Source organism: Xenopus laevis, chromosome 3S (assembly GCF_017654675.1).
Source record: "Xenopus laevis strain J_2021 chromosome 3S, Xenopus_laevis_v10.1, whole genome shotgun sequence".
Taxonomy (NCBI): Eukaryota; Metazoa; Chordata; class Amphibia; order Anura; family Pipidae; genus Xenopus; species Xenopus laevis.
In genome coordinates this window covers 79,068,451-79,087,734 of record NC_054376.1, presented here as the reverse complement: position 1 = coordinate 79,087,734, position 19,284 = coordinate 79,068,451, and the positions used below count along the sequence as shown (strand labels likewise).

Genomic DNA, 19,284 nt, shown 5'->3' with positions numbered 1-19,284 from the left:
TTCTGGCAGGCTGCTGTTTTTCCTTCTCAATGTAACTGAATGTGTCTCAGTGGGACATGGGTTTTTACTATTGAGTGCTGTTCTTAGATCTACCAGGCAGCTGTTATCTTGTGTTAGGGAGCTGTTATCTGGTTACATTCCCATTGTTCTTTTGTTTGGCTGCTGTGGGGGAAAAGGGAGGGGGTGATATCACTCCAACTTGCAGTACAGCAGCAAAGAGTGATTGAAGTTTATCAGAGCACAAGTCACATGACTTGGGGCAGCTGGGAAATTGACAATATGTCTAGCCCCATGTCAGATTTCAAAATTGAATATAAAAAAATCTGTTTGCTCTTTTGAGAAATAGATTTCAGTGCAGAATTCTGCTGGAGCAGCACCATTAACTGATTCATTCTGGAAAAAAATGTTTTTTCCCATGACAGTATCCCTTTAAGGTGGCTTCCTGTAAAGCAAAGGATAGCAAATAAAATCGTTCTGCTAACATTCCCCTTCACTCCTCTGCTCCTCACTACATTTCTTCACTTGTCTCACTGTACTTTCCTGGTCATCTTCTCCGCTCTTCTCAAAGCCACCTTCTTTTCACACCATCCACATCCACTGTCACCTCTTGTCTCAGCGTCGTCTCTCACTTATTCACAGTAAATGGGCATAAATCTAGCAAAAGCATTTTATCCATTAACTTAAAATTAAAGTGAGAAATATATTCTACTTATAAGAATGTAACAAGCAACTTATTCTGAATTACTGAAATAACCTTTAAATTTCTTTTTATATGATACTTTCTAGAAACAATGAAAAACTGCTGTAATTGCAGTAGAACATTTGGGTCTGCTGCTGCCTGTGACTTTTAAAATCCTTATAGTTTATATCATGGAGTACATCAACACCTGTATTGCTGACTTTACAGCTTCAAAAAAAGCAGTTGCAAGTGTAATGGTAAATTGAGACTGTGTGCCAAACACCGTTTTACAAAAACTTTACCTATGCTATAAACTTCTATAGCTAAGGGAGTTGTGGAAGTCTAGGGTCTTCTATGTAAGGTAACTTTTAAATGGTTATAGGGAACTGTGACATTCATGGACCAGAAAACTGAGGTGTCAAACTGGGAAGACCTCAGGAACCTTACAGCATAGTTTGACTCAATAGCATAAAAGTGTTGCTGCTATATGTTTATATACAAACAAGGGGTGCATGACGATAGGTGTGCAAGACTATTAAAATAAGTATTTAACTAATAGCTTCTCAATAAGTACTGAGCCCTAGCAAAGTGAGTCAATTAACTTAATACATTTCAGTATTACTGACAGTAATTTCTAATTGTTGATGTTACTGGTCCTTTACGCTAGGTTTCTAGAATTCCAAAATGGACAACAATTAATTAATAAAGTGCTTTTCAGTGCTAAATCAATAATTCATTATAACTCAGGTAATTGATTATAAATTAATTAAAATAACCGCATTAACTAGGATAAATATTAAAAAACAATACTCAGGTTCATGAAATGAAATCGGAAAATGGAAAAGGAGAGAGGTGGAGTTGTACCAAATCTGAGTTATAATGAATTATTGATTTAGCCCTGAAAAGCACTTTATTAATTAATTGTTGTCCATTTTGGACATAGATATTATAATCACTTATCAAACAATATTGCCACATTTTATAATCGATTTTATTGTGGGTGGATTTATCTATTGGTTTTTAATTTTAATTTAATAGAATGAATTCCATTGCACTGCACTTTATCTACAATTAATTTCAATCGTCTAATTCTTATTAATTATATAATGAATTTGTAGCACGGCACTTTAGTATTTAACAATTCATGAGATTGGTCTAACGACAATCACAGAGTTTGCACTGATATATATTAAGTCCTTAAACTAACAGGTATTGAAACAATTTATATACCGTAAGTAGCTGCCAAGTAAGATTGTTAGCGGGGTACTTTTCCTTTCTCTGTTTTATTGATTGAAGCCTGTCATTGCTTTGTATGAAGTAATATCCTATAAATTACTATTACTTCCTATTTTTAAAGTTTTGCTGCAATGGCTCCATCTGATGAATAGATTTTTTTTTTATAAAAATTCCTGCCCTTCTGATGTCCTTTATCTTTAGGCCCTGGTTACACAGAGGGGCACATTTACTAAGGGTCGAATTTTGAAGTTGTAAAACTTCGAAATTCGACCATCGAATTGTAAAAATTCGATAGTCAAAGTTTTTTTTTTGATTCAATTTAGCAGTTTTCGATCAAATTCAAATCGCTCGATCAAATGTAGAAATTGTTCAAATCGAACGATTTTCAAAAAAAACAAAAAAACTTCTACTTCTAGAATACTGGCTGTAGGTTCTAGGAGGTCCCCATAGGCTAACATAGCAATTCGGCAGGTTTAAGGTGGCAAAGTGTCGAAGTCGAAGTTTTTTTAAAGAGACAGTACTTCGATTTTCAATGGTCGAATATTCAACGTTTTTTCAATTCAAATTGAATTTTGGCATATTCAATGGTCGAAGTACCCAAAAATTACTTTGAAATTCGAGGTTTTTGAATTCGTAAATTCACTTTGACCTTTAGTAAATGGGCCCCAGAGTGTTTTCTCTACTTCTCTCTACCTGCATTGTGTAGGAACAGAAAATGCTTGCTTTCACTTCTCTCCAGGGTCTTGGGGTTGTCCCTTTTTGTAGGAGGCAGTGCTAGTTACCGTATCTTTGTTTTCTAATAATGTCGACAAGCAACAAATTAGATAAATCCTTTTATTTACTATAGTATATTCGGTGAGAATCGGCAACCATTACTATCAAAAGAGCCATTTTGCCCCCTCTTCCACTAAAGAAAAATAGTCTGGAGCCGCAAAACATAACACAGCTTATAAACTTCTAAAAGTTTTAACCTTTTTTTAAATTTGTGTTTAATAGTGTGTATGTGTAGGCCTACTTTGAAATAAATGAAACACTGAATAGCCCTATTAAATGCTAGTGTTCTCATCTGTTCAATGTGACTTCTGTTTCTGAAGCTCCATGCTGATCTTCCCTCTCTTGTCTTGAGTGTGTGACCGCGGTAAGGACCATGATGAATCATCTTGCTGCGGCTCGGTCTTGCCTTGTCACTCCTGGGACTCTATACAGCCCTCGCACCTGCTGGCGGCTTCCTGAGTGTGTGACCGCGGTAAGCTCGCCCCAGTCGCGCACTCAAGAAGCTGCCAGCGGGTGCGAGTGCTGTATAGAAGACGTGACAGGCAAAGCCGCAAGACCGAGCCGCAGCAAGAAGGATGAAGAGCCGCATGAGGCTCCAGAGCCGCAGGTTGCCTACCCCTGGGTGAGATCAATGGTGATATTCTTATGGGCACAGTTGCAGGCAGACAAAATAAAGAGTTGTCATCTGGCTCATTTGGTTATATAAGTTATACTTTGTCCTTGTCAAAGCAAAGTCAGTCTAACTCTTGATGGGATTTTTAGCATCTTGGCGAGTAGGTTCCAGAACTTGTTTCCTCTTACACAAAAATATACAGTCTCGTTTTCTGGTTTTCCAGAAGAAATTGACCCTAGTGTGTACGACTATATCTCTCGAGTGCTGCCTCTCTCCTGTTGCATTTTCTTTTCTTTATTTTTCATTATTTACTGTTACAAAGCTTGGGAAGTGCCTCCTACACGTTTCATATAGTTTTTATTTAAGTATATTTTAAACAACCCTCTATCCTGATAATGATAAAGGCCCCTTGCACGTCCTAGTCACACAGAGTCAAGTATCTCTTTTTTCCAAAATTCCGTCGAAGCAACATAATTACTCATAATACTAGGGGCCATTGTGTCCGCATTTGAACTGAAAGAAAGACCACAACTCCCATAGTTCCCTGCCGCATTAATAGGCGTAAACATCGGAAGCGTCGCCAGTTTGCGCATGCGCCAACCCAGCTGCCGTTTCCTTTTTCTGTTTTGCAGCTCCTGACTCGGCGCCATATTGTCTGGGCAAATAGTCATCCGTTGTTGAGGCCTCTGTGTCCGTGAAATCGAAAAAAAAAAAATGCTGTACTTGGAGGATTATCTGGAGAGTGAGTTTGCCTTTCGTGTCATGAAAGCGCCAAGGGCGCTATATAGCTCGTTACCGCTTTAGTCAGCCACGGGAATGACACCGCCTATTAACCGCCCTTTCCCCCTCCCTCCTGTCTCTCTGCAGTGATCGAGCAGCTTCCCATGGATCTGCGCGACAGGTTCACGGAAATGCGCGAGATGGACTTGCAGGTGCAGAGTACGTGAGCGGCTTTCGGCTCTTATCCGACTATTAACGAATGTATGTCTGTTTGGGCCTGTGTCTCGTTTCTCCAGGCCCGGAAACATCTGATTGTGTTGATGACAGAGGTAGCGCCGGCAGCTAAGAACCAGATACTGCCAATGCAGTACTGAGGTTGATCGCTAGGAGGAAGTACAGATATGTGACGCAGCACGCATGCCATTTTCGCGTCAAAACAAATCGCAATTACCTGACCATGTGCATTGATAGTATTCTAATACTGTACAGCGGGGCCGGCTAGTATTTGCATTTGTCAAATAAAATGCAGTATACTTATCTACTTATGTCTGTTAATAATTGATTCTCGCAAAATCCCAGTATTTAGTCAGACGTGTTTTGTGTTTATCACAAGTTTCATCACAAATTCAATTAAATTGATGTTTTATATTGTTTTCCTAGGGATGATGAAAATTAAAACTGGGTAAATAGGCTGTGCAAAATAAAAAATGTTTCTAATATAGTTAGTTTGGCAAAAATGTAATGTATAAAGGCTGGAGTGACTGGATGTGTAACATAATAGACAGAACACTGCTTTCTGCTTTTCAGCTCTCTTGGTTTCCATTGATTGGTTACCGGGCAGTAACCAATCAGAGACCTGAGGGGGGGGGCACATGGGTCATATCTGTTGCTTTTGAATCTGAGCTGAATGTTGAGGATTAATTGCAAACTCACTGAACAGATAGATCCCATGTGACACCCCCCCTTCAAGTTGCTGACTAACTCAGAGTTGTAGAGCTGAAAAGCAGGAAGTAGTGTTCTTTTCTGTTATTAGACATTCACTCACTCCAGCTTTTATACATTACATTTTTGGCTAGCTAACTATATTAGAATTTTTTTTATTTTGCACCGGCTATCTATTTACCCAGTTTTTATATTCATACTGAGTTGCTGGATACTGTCATGGTTAATAGTGCTGCTCCAGCCGAATTCTGCACTGAAATCCATTTTTCAAAAGAGCAAACAGATTTTGTTATATTCAATTTTGAAATCTGACATGGGGCTAGACATATTGTCAATTTCCCAGCTGCCTCCAGTCATGTGACTTGTGCTCGCTCTTTACTGCTGTACTGCAAATTGGAGTGATATCACCCCCTCTCCCCCCCCCATCAGGCTAGCAACAGAACAATGGGAAGGTAACAAGATAACGGCTCCCTGGAAGATCTAAGAACAGCACTTAATAGTAAAAGCCAAGTCCCACTGAGACACATTCAGTTACATTAAGTAGGAGAAACAACAGGCTGCCAGAAAGTAATTCCATCCTAAAGTGCAGGCACAAGTCACATGACTGGGGCAGCTGGGAAACTGACAAAATGTCTAGCCCCACTTCAGAATTCAAAATTGAATATAAAAAAATAATTTTGCTCTTTTGAGAAATGGATTTCAGTGCAGAATTCTGCTGGAGCAGCACTATTAACGATGTGTTTTGGGAAAAACATGTTTTTCCATGACAGTATCCCTTTAATGAAGCTCATGACTAGAAAACATACACAAGACATGCTTTGTGTTTGTATTTGCTGCAAGCAGCTGTCAAGTCCTGAGTTACAATAACTCAATTGAAAATAAAAGGGATAATGACATGGAGTGACGTGTCCCTCTTCCTTGAAAATTTCTATTTAAAAAAAATTGTTGCTCTCTGCTATTCATATTCCAGGCTCTTCTTCAAATCCATGCATGGTTTAACCTTAGCAACCAGATTCCCAAAACTGCAAACTGGAGAGTTGCTGAATAAAAAGTTAACTCAGAAAAACACAAATAATGATACATGAAAACCAATTGCAGTCCCTTATTCAAATCTGTGCATAGTTGCTAGGGTAATTTTGATTGCTGAAACTGCAGACTGGAGAGCTGCTGAATAAAAAGCTAAATCACTCAAAAAACACAAATGATGATAAATGAAAACCAATTGAATATCACTTTCTACTTCATACTATAAGTTAACTCAAAGGTGAACAACCCCTTTAAATATTTTCTCTATACAACCATATATGACGAAGTGAAAAACTTTTGCATAGCAGCATTTTAATATGTCAATCTTCTATTTCTTCAGACTAAACTAAATTACATTCAGTGACTGGGATATTTGCTTTTGCTGTTAATTATTCATGTATGTTACCCCATGTACCCCATTTTTGGATGCCACTTTTTTTGTTATTACCTTATTAGAGCAGTAAAATTATCTAAAATTACTGCATGAATGACAAAAAGGTTGATTAGGGTGTTTGGTTTATATGTGCTTGCAAGAAGCATCTTTATTTTCAGTACTTCTTAATGAGTCTGGCCTAGGTATCTGTATTGCCAGGAATCGGGAAGTTTGACATAACAAATTTGCCAGCCTGTGATTTTGGTCCTGGGATGCCATACAATCTGTTTTTTTAAATAAACTCCATATACACAGATTTTTTTTAACCTCTGCATATCAACTTCGTGTTAACAAGCAATATCAAAAAAAGGAATTGTTCAGCATAAAATTAAAAACTAAGTAAATAGGCTGTGCAAAATAAAAAATGTTTCTAATATAGTTCGTTGGACAAAAGTGTAATCTTTAAATGCTGTAGTGACTGGATGTCTAATATATTAGCCAGAACGCTTCTTCCTGCTTTGCAGCTCTCTTGGTTTCCACTGATTGGTTACCAGGCAATAACCAATCAGTGACTTGAGGGGGGGGCACATGGGTCAAAACTGTTTGAATTTGAGCTGCATGCTAAGGATCAATTGCAAACTCACTGAACAGTTATGTACCATGTGCCCCCTATATAGTCGCTGACTAACTCCAGCCTTTATTGATACATTTTTGGCTAATTAACTATATTAGAAATATTTTTATTTTGCACAGCCTATTTACCCAGTTTTTATTTTCACACTGAACTGTTCCTTTAACCGCTGTTCAACTGTAAACATTGGTCAGGGATAATAAGCAGCTGCATATTTCCAATCCATAAAAAGAATAAAATATGTTTTTACATGTGCATCTTTATTTTAGAGGCTGTATACTGTGTTCAATATAGTTTGTTGTAGTTTGGGGATGCAATAGCTTTTATGCTCATAGAAAAATAATACTGAAGGATTAAGGAGGCTTGCTCCCCCCTCAAAAGAGAGACCAACTACTATACAGTATATGTACAGTGTATATATAAATTGAAACTTTCTCATGGAAAGACATCTATTGGTAGCCACACCAAATGAAAGTTCGCCATCCTCCCTTGTTTTGCGCCATTTGTGTGTGTGTGTGTGTGTGTGTGTGTGTGTGTGTCTGAGCAGGTGCTGAATTACGTGTGAGAAAGCTAAATGTATTGTGTGCTCCAATTTACTGTGTGCTGGGGTCATAACATATGTGTCCATAGTGTAGTGGGAATATTGGTTATATGACGATGTGCTTGTACAGGTGTAAATTGCATCACAAGTCAGAAATCAGCATGCAACATTCAAGGTTTCATTTATAATTAACCTCATATCTACAAGCAAAGATAAGCTTGAATACTGAGGTTTATTTCTTGAGATTCCTAATTGATTCTTTGTAATGCAGATGCCATGGACCAATTAGAACAAAGGGTTGGAGAGTTTTTCATGAATGCTAAGAAAAATAAACCTGAATGGAGGGAGGAACAAATGTCTTCTATCAAAAAAGTAAGTGCTACAAGAATAGTCTTTATATCTTTGGCTAACTGTTTATACAGAGGTATCAGACTATGAATTTATTGGCTACAAAAGGGGATATTTAGTAAAATTAATTCTTTCCATATTTTGCACTTGAGGAATGTTGCATAATGTGTCTAAACCTTTACCTCTTGCCAGTAATTGTTATTTGTAATGTAAGCAATTCATTTACATATGGTGTTATTTTGACAAGCAGAATAATAACATGTAAGGAAACAAGATTTCTGGTGATTTTAAAAGAATGAGCTGTAAGACATCTAGGCAAAATCACCCCCCCCCCCCAGAAAAAGAAGTGGTATTAGAATTAACTGTCATTCAAAATCAGGCTCCTGCATGAAAAGAGAAATAAGAGAAACAGATGCTGAGAGGAGGAGAGTGACTTATTTAAGAAACGGGTCAGCGTTTTAAAATTGATTATATTTCGAAATTTCTTATTTTAGTATGATGAAGCTTGAGATCCGTTATCCGGAAACCCATTATTCAGAAAGCTGTGAATTACAGAAAGGCCATCTCCCTAGATTCCATTTTCTCCATATCCATTTCCCTAGACTCCACTTTCCTTTTATTACATAAGCTCAATTTTTGACTGAACGTATTAATTATTTATTTAATTGCAGGATTATTTCAAAGCTTTGGAAGATGCTGATGAGAAAGTTCAACTTGCAAATCAAATTTATGACTTGGTAAATGCAACAATTGGTCATATATGTGGTCATATTTTTTCGTTTTTCTTTCATGTTCTGTAGAAAGCTGTAGTCTTTTTATTGGTTTCTTGCTCATTCTGGAGTAAGTAACATTCTGGAAAAAGCTGAAGTCTTTATATTCAATTCTGGTAGACCCAACCTTACTGTCAGTACAGACATCGGGATTCATTGCTAGAAGCGGGGAAACAAGCTTGCCTCTTCATCCCTTTTGGAAAAGAGCTGACTACACTTTCAAACTTGCAGCTTTTTTGTCCTCCCATAGGGTATTCAGTTTCCACCCCAGAGGATTCGCTTCAGCTAGTTTAGTCATTTTAGCCTTATGTGAGGATGTGTGTGGTTAGGCCTGTCTCAAAGTGTTGGATCTATCCCCATGTGGGAGGTTCAGTTGCAAGCAATCCTTCCACCTCTACTAGTGCACACAAACCTTTTTTAACTAAATATGTAACTTGGACTCTTTAACAGGTGGATCGTCATTTAAGGAAATTAGACCAAGAACTTGCTAAATTCAAAATGGAATTAGAGGCCGACAATGCAGGGATTACAGAAATATTGGAAAGAAGTATGTATTTTGTGTACTTTTTCTTTTTTTTTTGTTTCGTTGCTCATAGGCTTTTGTAACCTTTAAAAAAGCATAGACAGAATAGCAGTCACAAGCATTCATAGTCTATTGAAAAGGTGTATTTCATTATTTGCTAAGGTACCAAAACAGTCTTATGCTGGGGCATGAAACTTCATTCATTCAGACAATACAATAATGTATTGTGCTAATTTTAATGTGTAAACAAATAGCTTGTATATTAACCATATATATGCCAGTGTCTTTTGGTCAAATCATGGCAGGTGTTGCCTTTATATATGTGGATAAACAGATCAAAGCAAAATCTGGAAATACATAACATTTTTAAATAAATAAGAAATTATATATTTGGTGAAAAAGGTGATAAATGCATTTTTAAACACAGAAATATATATATTTCTTTTTTTTAAGTTTTCCGCTCTTTCATATTAGATAAATTTCCTAGCAGTAACTTTTAATTGTACCAACAAAACTACATAATTTCTGTAGAATATAAGTAACGTTTAATTACTGTAATATAAGATAGCATACATCCATGTTAATTGCAAAACAATCCAGTTTGTGTTTGGTTATGATGAAATGATTTTAGCAGTCTAAGGGTAATAGCAGACAAGGCATCTGCTGTGGGTGACAAAGCAACTGAAAATATCTTGCTGTCTGGATCAATAGGAACGACTGCTACAGCACAAACACAATATTGTTTTATATATATATATATATATATATATATATATATATATATATCTATATCTATATCTTGGCTTTGGCAGTATCTAAGCACTATAATGTTTCCTTTACTCTTATTCAAATGTCTAATGCTGTTCATTCATAACTATTTTTGCCCTTAATGATTATGCATGCAGCTTATCTGAAAATGAACAATAAGGATTCGACTTAGTTATCTAAAATGTGTTGTAAACTTTTGGTTGCATGATTATTTTGTAACCATTCTATTGTTTGTTACAGGATCATTGGAATTAGACACTCCATCACAGCCTGTGAATAATCACCATGTTCATTCTCATTCCTCAGGAGAGAGTAAGTTTTTTTTTTTTTTGTTAGCTGAACGGGATGTTACATAAGGTGTTTAAGGTGTGTATCGCTCAGAAACACTCATTTTGCCATGTTTTAGCAATCCACACCATTACCAAAATCTAAGTGCAGTTCTATGTATCTTTGTTTGTGTTGGTATAACTTTATTTATAAAGTTCTACAAGCATATGCAGCATTATAAATAATCTCTGTAAGCATATACTTGTGGTATGTGGTAAGAGTTGCAGTTAAGGAGTTTTATGCCCTGCAGAACAAATGGGAGCAAACGTGCACAAGGAAACAAACCATTCAATCTTTGGTCCCAGTGTACAGATAATCCTTTATGCATAATGAACATATCCATCAGAGCAAAGGGTGAAGGGAGGGTGGATCTTATAATTTGATTATCAGCCTCACAAGGACCAAATGTTTAGCAGCACAACAAAAATGTTTTTTATTGATTAAAACAATAGCCAAAAAGTATGTTCAACACAAGCCCTATTCATTGAACTCATTATGTACAAGCTTATATATTGCCCCCTCAGTCTTCTTACCAGGGGTATCAAAAACTATAAATGTTAGATTCCTGCAAAAGTTTTCACCCTTGGAGGTTGCTGGCCCATATCCATACATTTTGATTGGAACCTTGGATCTTGGTCAGAGGTTTTTGGTGTTTTGCTTCAGTCACAGGAACCCAGGCAGGCTTATGTTTTCTAGGATCATGGGTAATATTTTATTTGAAATGTAATAAATTTGGATTCAGCCTGTGGATTTTATTCTGCAGAGCGGAAACACAATCCATCATCTCATCATTCTACAACAGATCATGTACCAGAGAAAAAGTTCAAATCTGAAGCATTGTTGTCAACTCTAACTTCAGATGCTTCAAAAGAGAACACCGCAGGTATATTTCATTCACAAGGTATTATTGGTTTATGAATTGGTTAACACTGCATTACAAGCAAGTGTGTAAATTTCTTCATAATAGATTAGGGAAAATCTAAAATTGTGCACTTCTGTGAGACAATTTCACTTCTTTCTGTCCCAGATAATGTTAACATAGCTACATCACATCACATTACATGACAACCATGATATTTCCACTAGAAGTCTCTAGAGAGTATGGTTAATTGAGCACCTTACATTCCCTTGATAAGCATCAGAGAGGTTTACTGTACCTTGGACAAGTAAAAACCTCCCTTGGGTTATGTTTACTAATATTGGAGAAAAATATCTCCGGTGATGTTGCCCATAGCAACCAGTCAGATCTTAGCTTTTGTTTTCTAACTTGTCGGTGATTTATTACTTCTAATTGCTGATTGGTTGCTATGGGAAACATCAACGGAGATATTTATCTCCAATGTTAATAAACACTCCCCTTAGTCTTTTCCCCTACAATCACCTTAGTTTCTCCTAGTTCTCTGTTGGTTAGATAAATTGGTTGACGCTTGTGCAATTCTGTATTCAAATTGGTCCACTACAGGACATCCACCTTTTCGTCCTTGAGCCAGTCCAGTATAACATTTCCTTGTGATTGATGTCCTGCTGAGAGAGTTTCAATTTTCCAAATTTTTTTATCAGACTTAAACTAGTTCTTTTGCTTTTTTTTTTTTCCTGTATTTTGCACCATCTATTCAACCTTCTACTTTAACAAATCCCAGGTTGTCTTATATAATTATTGGGTGGAGGGGAATATACTTATGCAAGGCACTGCCTTTCTTCCAATCCTCTTTCGTCAGATGGTGATATAGGTCTTGCTGGAGCATGCGCAGTAGAGGCTGATTCAGGACATAGATTGAATTGCGTGTGCTCCTCCAAGATCAGTGCTGCGGGTCTAACAGAGGATCAAAAGACAGAAGAATATGGTCCCTTTGAATTCACCTGTAAAATTCTGTAGATTTTTTGCAGGTCAGCAGACAGGGACATATGTAAATAGATGCTGCCGGAAGGGATCTTGGAGGGGTGGAGTGGGATGGAGGTTTTGGGTTTACTTCTCCTTTAATGTGTACATTTTTTAAGCACAAGCAACAAAAACAAAGTATTTTTTTGTGGTTATAATATATTTTTTCATCGTATAGGTTGTAGAAATAATCTGTCTTCGTCTTCTACCAACAATGTCTACAATGTGAATTCTTCACAGCCATTGACCTCGTATAATATAAGTTCCCTTTCCACTGGAGCTGGGGCAGGTGCAATTACCATGGCAGCAGCTCAGGCAGTTCAAGCAACTGCACAGGTAAATATTGTATATTGACGAGAGTCATGTGTAAATTATGCAATTGTGTATTAGTATACAAACGATCAGAATACATTTGTTTGTGTCCATTTAATGTATCTTAGATGAAAGAAGGCAGAAGAACCTCCAGCCTAAAAGCCAGCTATGAAGCATTTAAAAACAATGACTTTCAGCTTGGGATCTCCTTGTCTAGAGATTCAGCTAGCTATTCATCTTCAGCATTGGCATCAACATTAACCCAGACATTAACATCAACTGCAACCACAGATTCAAGAAGTGGAAGAAAAAGCAAGTAAGTTACTTTGGCTTTAATTTTGAAGGAACAGTGCTGAGCAGATACATTTAAATGCATTCAGATAGCAGATTACAATTCACCTTGCAATTCTTAGTCAGTTGCTCTATATTTTTATTTTTGCGATACCTTGCTCTCCATTGATATCTGTTAATTCACGTTTAACCATTGTTTGTAGAAGAATTTATAGAGCTGTAAAGAGTATTTGATGCAGAATAGGTTGGATTCATTTTCGAGTATTAAATAAGTGTGGAAGCTTCGTGATTACTTGGAGTCCCAAAGATAAATGACCTTTTAGGTCATAGGTTTATGGGATATTTATTAGGATATTTTAAGCTAGAGCTGAAAGGTGTATGATACTTTCAGAATAATAAAACAATATAATCCCTCCAGCATGGCAATTTCTTCTGCTAGTAATGAAATCATTCTGATAAAATACTTAGAGTATAGTAAAGTAAGAGAATTTAAATGTTCTTTTTCTAAATATTTTGATGTGTTATATTTGAAACTTGTAGTTTATTAATTGCAATGTACAACAATTTTTGCATCTGTTATTGTAATAATGCCTTTGTATTTCAAGGAGCAACAACAAATCTGCGGGCCAGCAGTCTTCCTCTTTGTCGTCTTCCTCTTCTCTCTCATCATGCTCTTCATCATCTGCTCTAGCACTTGAATTGTCTCATCAGCAAACTGCTGCTATTCCAGAGTCTGATACTAACAGCCAGGTTGACTGGACTTATGATCCTAATGAGCCTCGTTATTGTATCTGCAATCAGGTAAAATTCTCAAAAATGTAGTTACAATGCAAATGGAAGTTTTTATTATTTTAGCAAACACTTAATTTATAGAATATATGTACTTGTTTCATTAGTGTGACATACTTTTAATGCTTAATATTGTTTCCATTGATACTGGATATATTTAAGCCATACAAAAATCGTTATTTATTGTACACTGAATGCAATTATTTCTTGCTAGGTATCATATGGCGAAATGGTAGGCTGTGACAACCAAGATGTAAGTACTCAAATATTTACAACATATAATCATTTCATGTCATTATTTCATTTCCTTTCAGGAATATCTTTGTCAGAACTGTATGATGGCCTACAAAAATAAAACCATTTTCAGAACTGTGCTAGACATTACATCAGCTCTTATCATAAAATTAACCACGAGATCTACTGCAGATGTTTTGTTCAGAAGTTTATAAGGGAAACTTATTAAGGCTAGTGACACGCTAAGATTCGTGGAATCCTTGTGAGGCAACTTCGGGTTACTTCCAAAAACAAAGCAATCCAAGTGCCATCCCGCCGGCAATTTAGATTCTAGTCAACGGGAATCCTTTTCGGGGGTGGTTGGGTCGCCCGAAGAAGAGGCGATTTGTCACTGGGCGACTAAATCTCCCCGAAATCTTAGCATATCACTAGCCTTAAAAGTAGATTAAAAGCTTAGCTTCAGTACCACTTTTTTTGCTGTGGAATTCCATTAAGGCTAGGCCGAGACCGGTCTGAAATCAGCCTGCTAAAATCCGTAGGCCGTTTTTATCCCACAACCACCAGCAGAATCTCCTTCTCTCTTTGCATCTGGAAGCTTTGTGTTGGCTCCACTGAACACACGCAGTGGATTTTGGTTTGAAATGCAAAGTCTTGCGTTTCTTTGTCAAAATCTGCCGAGTGTGTTCTGACACACTGTTCTGGACACAAACGCTGAAGAGGATTCTGCTAGCGGTCATTCTTTTATTGGGTATGTAGAGAGCCAATTTCTGGTCAGCTTTTAATAAACACTTACCAACTTGTTCAAAACCTCAACTAGAATGTTAGAATTCAGTTTGCGTAAGAGAGACATTTTGAGTAAGATAGATTTTTTTGCTAAAGGAGATATAGGATAAAGGAAAAAGCCCTCATTTTGTATGCAGTAATGTATACTATATGGTGCTGGTTCTACATTTGGCTGTAAATTGGAGTTGAGTTGTTAATAAATTGTGTAATATTGAAACAGTACACACATCAGTTGTAAAAGCTGTAAAAAGCTGGCAATTCTTTCGTTTACGAGCTGTGTACTTCTTATTTATTTAATATTCTGTATATGTATTTCTTTTACAGTGCCCAATCGAATGGTTTCATTATGGATGTGTTGGGTTATCAGAAGCTCCAAAAGGCAAATGGTATTGCCCCCAGTGTACAGCTGCAATGAAGAGAAGAGGCAGTAGACATAAATAACATTCCTAGTATTGTTTCAAAATGAACTTTAAATATACAGAGTACACCCATTCTGTCTTGCCTGACAAGTAAACTGCCATTCATGTTCCATGTTGCTTGTTTTCATGTAACATCCATTAAGCACCACAATATCAATGGTGATGACCACCATCACAAGTTAGTAACTACACTGGGCATTATTAATACATTTTGTCCTTATAGGATTTCAATACATTTTTTATTTTGTGAATATTATATATTAAAAAGGTGTCGCTTACACGGAATTCCAGGCTGTTACATATCTAAATATAAAAATGTTAAATCTCTACTGCAAAATGCTGACTTGTAATTTGTAAGCTACCAATCTGCATCCTTCAGAAACATTTCAGCTGGCTGAAAAAAAGTATACCTAGTCTGCTGGCCTGGTGTCCAAGTGTTTGGATAAATGTAAATTCAATCTACTTTATGTAAGGTTTAAACCAGTAATGTTAGTACTTGTATTTTGCTACACAAAAGTGTGTGTAGTCTTGTATTAATGTGAAGGGTTTTGTACCAAATGTTACTTTTCTGTGCAAGTAGTTCTTTATATAGTAAAACTACTAGACAATAAAGGACTAGCACTACCATATTCTTCTGAATAGAAAAATTGTTATGTTGTAAGAATACATCATGTAGTTATTTAAGGGAGAACAAATGCTGTGGTGAATTTTTAGCAGTTCGTATTCGTTTTTAACTGTTAATTCATATATAATTGTAATAGCTCTTTAATAGTGCAGTGGGAGTTTTGCAGTTTTCCTATGGAGGAGAAGCAAACTCAGAAGTAATAGTTATTGTGTAGCACAAAGTTGTTGTATAGCTGTGGTAATCATATCCCTTGCACTTGCAAATTTTCAGCTATGGTTTAACCATGCAAAAATAAATAACATTTAATCTGTAATCCTTGTTTACGAACATATGGAACACAATCTATTAAACTGTTAATATAAACTTGCTGTCTAACTACGAAGAAGGAAATTGTTGGATTGGCTTAAAAGAATAAAACAGGGTGGTGCTTTCTTGCATACACATTGCCAACCAATAATAATGGATAAAGGGAAAGATGTAGGAAGATGTATAAAAGACAGATATAGTAAAATTTAGTGAATCTTATTCACATATTGTCCTAATTCTATATGGCAGATGTCTATACAACTACAGATAATGGTATTTTGATCCCTAGCCCCCCTTACTGTCTTTAAACCCTGTGGAAAAAACCTGCATAATGAGCTTTCTTTAGTAGCATACAGTTGCAGAGCCAAAAACCATGCTGGCATTAATATTAGGGGTATACATTTTGGAGCTTTACTTTACAGGATTCAGGTACGGGATCCATTATCTGGAATCTGCAGAAAGCTCTGAATTACGGAAGGGTAGTCTCCCATAAACTCCATTTTAACCAAATAATCCAAATTTTTTACATTTTATCCTTTTTCTCTGTAATATTAAAACAGTACCCTGTACTTGATCCAAACGGAGATATAATTAATCCTTATTAAGTAAACCCAATAGACTGGTTCTGTTTCCAATGTCTAGTAGACTAAAGGTATCAAGATCCAAATTACAAAAAGATCCCTTATCTGGAAAACCTAACGTTCTCAGCATTCTGGGTAACAGGTCCTATAGCTGTATATTGTAATGCAGCACATAATATGTATACATGGCTTTATTTAGCAAAAATATTTAGGTCCTTAAAACAATTATCCCAGTTATTGAACAAATCCTAGTGAAGAAAGCCCATATCTTTATTTTAAATAATTTACACTTTTCTAATGTGATTGTTTCAAAAATCATTCTGGTACAGTGGGCAAAGTGGTACAAATGCTCAAAGCTGTCATTGCTTCAGAATGTGTTTCTACATAATGTTAGTGTTTGGAATGGATATATATATATTTATATAGCATATATGTAAAAGGGATATACCTGACCTTACAGATGATCTGTGGGAAGATGTTATTAAAAGAAACCAGACATAGCAATATCTGTTAGGGACATGTAATGGTGTAGTTTTGTGTTATTTTATACTAGACCAAAGAGTACCATACTCACAGGACTCGATAAAAAAATAAAGAAAAATAGCTTTATTTGGCATTTTGTCTCAAACTCCAGCTGTCATCAGGAGCCACAACCCCACACTCCACTCGGAAATTTAACAACAAAGAAAGGGCACCACGGACTAACCACGTTCTTGAGCTCTGTGAACCTTTGTGCTGTAATGTCATTTATCTGTGTAAACAAAATTAACATATAAGTAAAATAGTGTAATAGCCTGGTATAATGATAGACAATCTACTGCCATAAAAGTATCACTGTTAAACGGGCAAGTCTTAGAATGTGTCCCAGACCTTGGGGTTCTTAGTGATGCACATTGTATATATGTGTGCAAAATATTTTGTCTTAGTTTGGAAAATATTGAGCATAATCTCCTTTGTCACCTTATGCAGCTTGCGTCTTATGTAAGTGACAGTTATTACAGTGCTTTCTTATATTGTAGAATTACGCACATTTAAACAAAAGGAGACATGAACTTTGCCTTTCATACAGTTAGGTCCATAAATATTTGGACAGACAACTTTTTTTCTAATTTTGGTTCTGTACATTACCACAATGATTTTTTTAAATGAAACAACTCAGATGCAGTTGAACTGCAGACGTTCAGCTTTAATTCAGTGGGTTAAACAAAACGATTGTATAAAAATGTGAGGAACTAAAGCCTACAGAATCTAAATCACTTCAGATAATGGAAATTGCAAACTGGAAAGCTGCTAAATAGCTAAAAAAAAACCCCACAAATAATAAAAATGAAAACCAATTGCAAATTGTATCAGAATATCGCTCTCTACGTCATACTAAAGGTAACTCAAAGGTGAACAACCCCTTTAACCTCTAGATTGCTAATACCAGGCTTTTTATCTGGGAGTCCGCAACCCTAGAATTAACTAAATACTGGAAGTGCTTAGAAAGTTAGGGACCTATTAATTATGCTGTGTAAAACATTGTGTAAAAAATTACAGGCAATATTGTCCAAAGCAATCAAAAAGCATAAAGAAAGAAAGCAAAAGCAAAGATCTGATTATTTATGTCCTCCACTGCTTTGGACTGGCAAAACACTTTGTGATCTGGGTAAAGGCCCTCTAATCTGATCCCCAAGCTAGGGTGCTAGTTAACGGCAAGCTCTCTGAAGTCATTCAGCTGGGGTGGAGGATGAGACAGGGATGTCCCCTGCACTTTGCCCTGGCCATAGAGCCATTATCCATTTTGATCAGGAATTCCCAAGACACAAAAGGCCTACAGGTAGGCAAAATAACGGAAAAGATATCACTATATGCAGACAGGGCCGCCATCAGAAATCGCAGGGCCCCATACGAAAAAATCTCCTGGGATGCGCCCACCACAAGCCCCACCTGCAGGTCCGCTCTCCCCACCCCACAAAAAAAAACATTGGTGGCTATGGTCCTCACATGTTAATAAAAAATATTGGTGGTCAGGGCCCCTCCATTGAAAAAAAAATTTGTGGTCAGGGCCCCCCATTAAAAAATATTGGTTGCTAGGACCCCACATGGGGAAAGAATTGTGGCATGCCCCCCCCCACGTTATAAGAAAATTGGTGGCCAGGGCCCCTCTAATACGTCCATGTAAAAAAAATTGCCCCCCAGAAGTTTAAAAAACATTTTGGTGCCCAGGGCCCCACCACACAACAGGGACCACAAAGGGTTATCTTTAGGGGGGCCCTGCCATGTTACACTTCATTAGTGTGGCCCACCTGCTGTCAGTGAGCTGCCAACTACAGAAGGGAGGAGGGGAGCACAGTTGGCTGCATCTTCTTCCAGTGACAGCATTTTCTTCCTTTATTGGTCACAGAATTTCAAGTCCTGGTAAAGCTGCATGGTGATTGGATGAGCTGGAGGAGAAGTTCAAACCTCAGCTATCCAATTCATGAGCAACTCAACCGGGACTTAAACTCAGTGACCAATAAGGGGAAGTAATGGACAGAAGATACCTCCCCTTGTGCTTCCGCCCTGCCTTCCCGATGTCAGCAGCTCTAAGAAAGCAGAGGGCTCGGCTAATCAAGAAAGTGCGATGTGGCTGGCCCCCCCCCCCCTCGGGCCCCCTACAACTCTCCCCCCTGTCCCCCCCGATGGCTGCCCTGTATGCAGATGATATGCTGCTCTACTGATGGGGGGGATTTGGTATTTACTCAGGTCTATGTGTGAACCAAGCCAAATCTGTAATCTTCCCCATAGAGCTCGTTCCCCCTGATCACTCAAC

The 19,284-nt window shown here is 37.1% G+C and overlaps 1 protein-coding gene across 2 annotated transcripts; it reads left to right on the top strand.

Annotated features, from left to right (window-relative positions):
- The first annotated feature begins 3,884 nt into the window (after nt 1–3,884).
- On the top strand, nt 3,885–15,607 carry ing3.S (inhibitor of growth family member 3 S homeolog). Of its 2 annotated transcripts, none has more exons than XM_018255856.2 (12): nt 3,885–4,044; nt 4,170–4,241; nt 7,807–7,907; nt 8,555–8,620; nt 9,104–9,200; nt 10,185–10,256; nt 11,035–11,154; nt 12,329–12,486; nt 12,591–12,778; nt 13,359–13,554; nt 13,757–13,795; nt 14,884–15,607. In XM_018255856.2, exons 1-12 carry the CDS (start codon nt 4,017–4,019, stop codon nt 14,998–15,000), a joined length of 1,254 nt encoding a protein of 417 aa, XP_018111345.1. In that variant the 5' UTR covers nt 3,885–4,016; the 3' UTR covers nt 15,001–15,607. The 2 variants fall into 2 exon arrangements, with proteins under 2 accessions (XP_018111345.1, XP_041444465.1); XM_041588531.1 differs by having other exon boundaries at nt 3,986–4,044; nt 4,170–4,234.
- The last annotated feature ends 3,677 nt before the right edge of the window (nt 15,608–19,284 follow it).

Excerpts from the sequence above, each read along its gene's own strand:
- ing3.S (XM_018255856.2), top strand. The coding sequence starts at position 4,017 with ATGCTGTACTTGGAGGATTATCTGGAGA. Across the intron at positions 12,487-12,590 it reads CAGTTCAAGCAACTGCACAG|ATGAAAGAAGGCAGAAGAAC; the intron begins GTAAATATTGTA and ends AATGTATCTTAG. Across the intron at positions 13,796-14,883 it reads TAGGCTGTGACAACCAAGAT|TGCCCAATCGAATGGTTTCA; the intron begins GTAAGTACTCAA and ends TTTCTTTTACAG.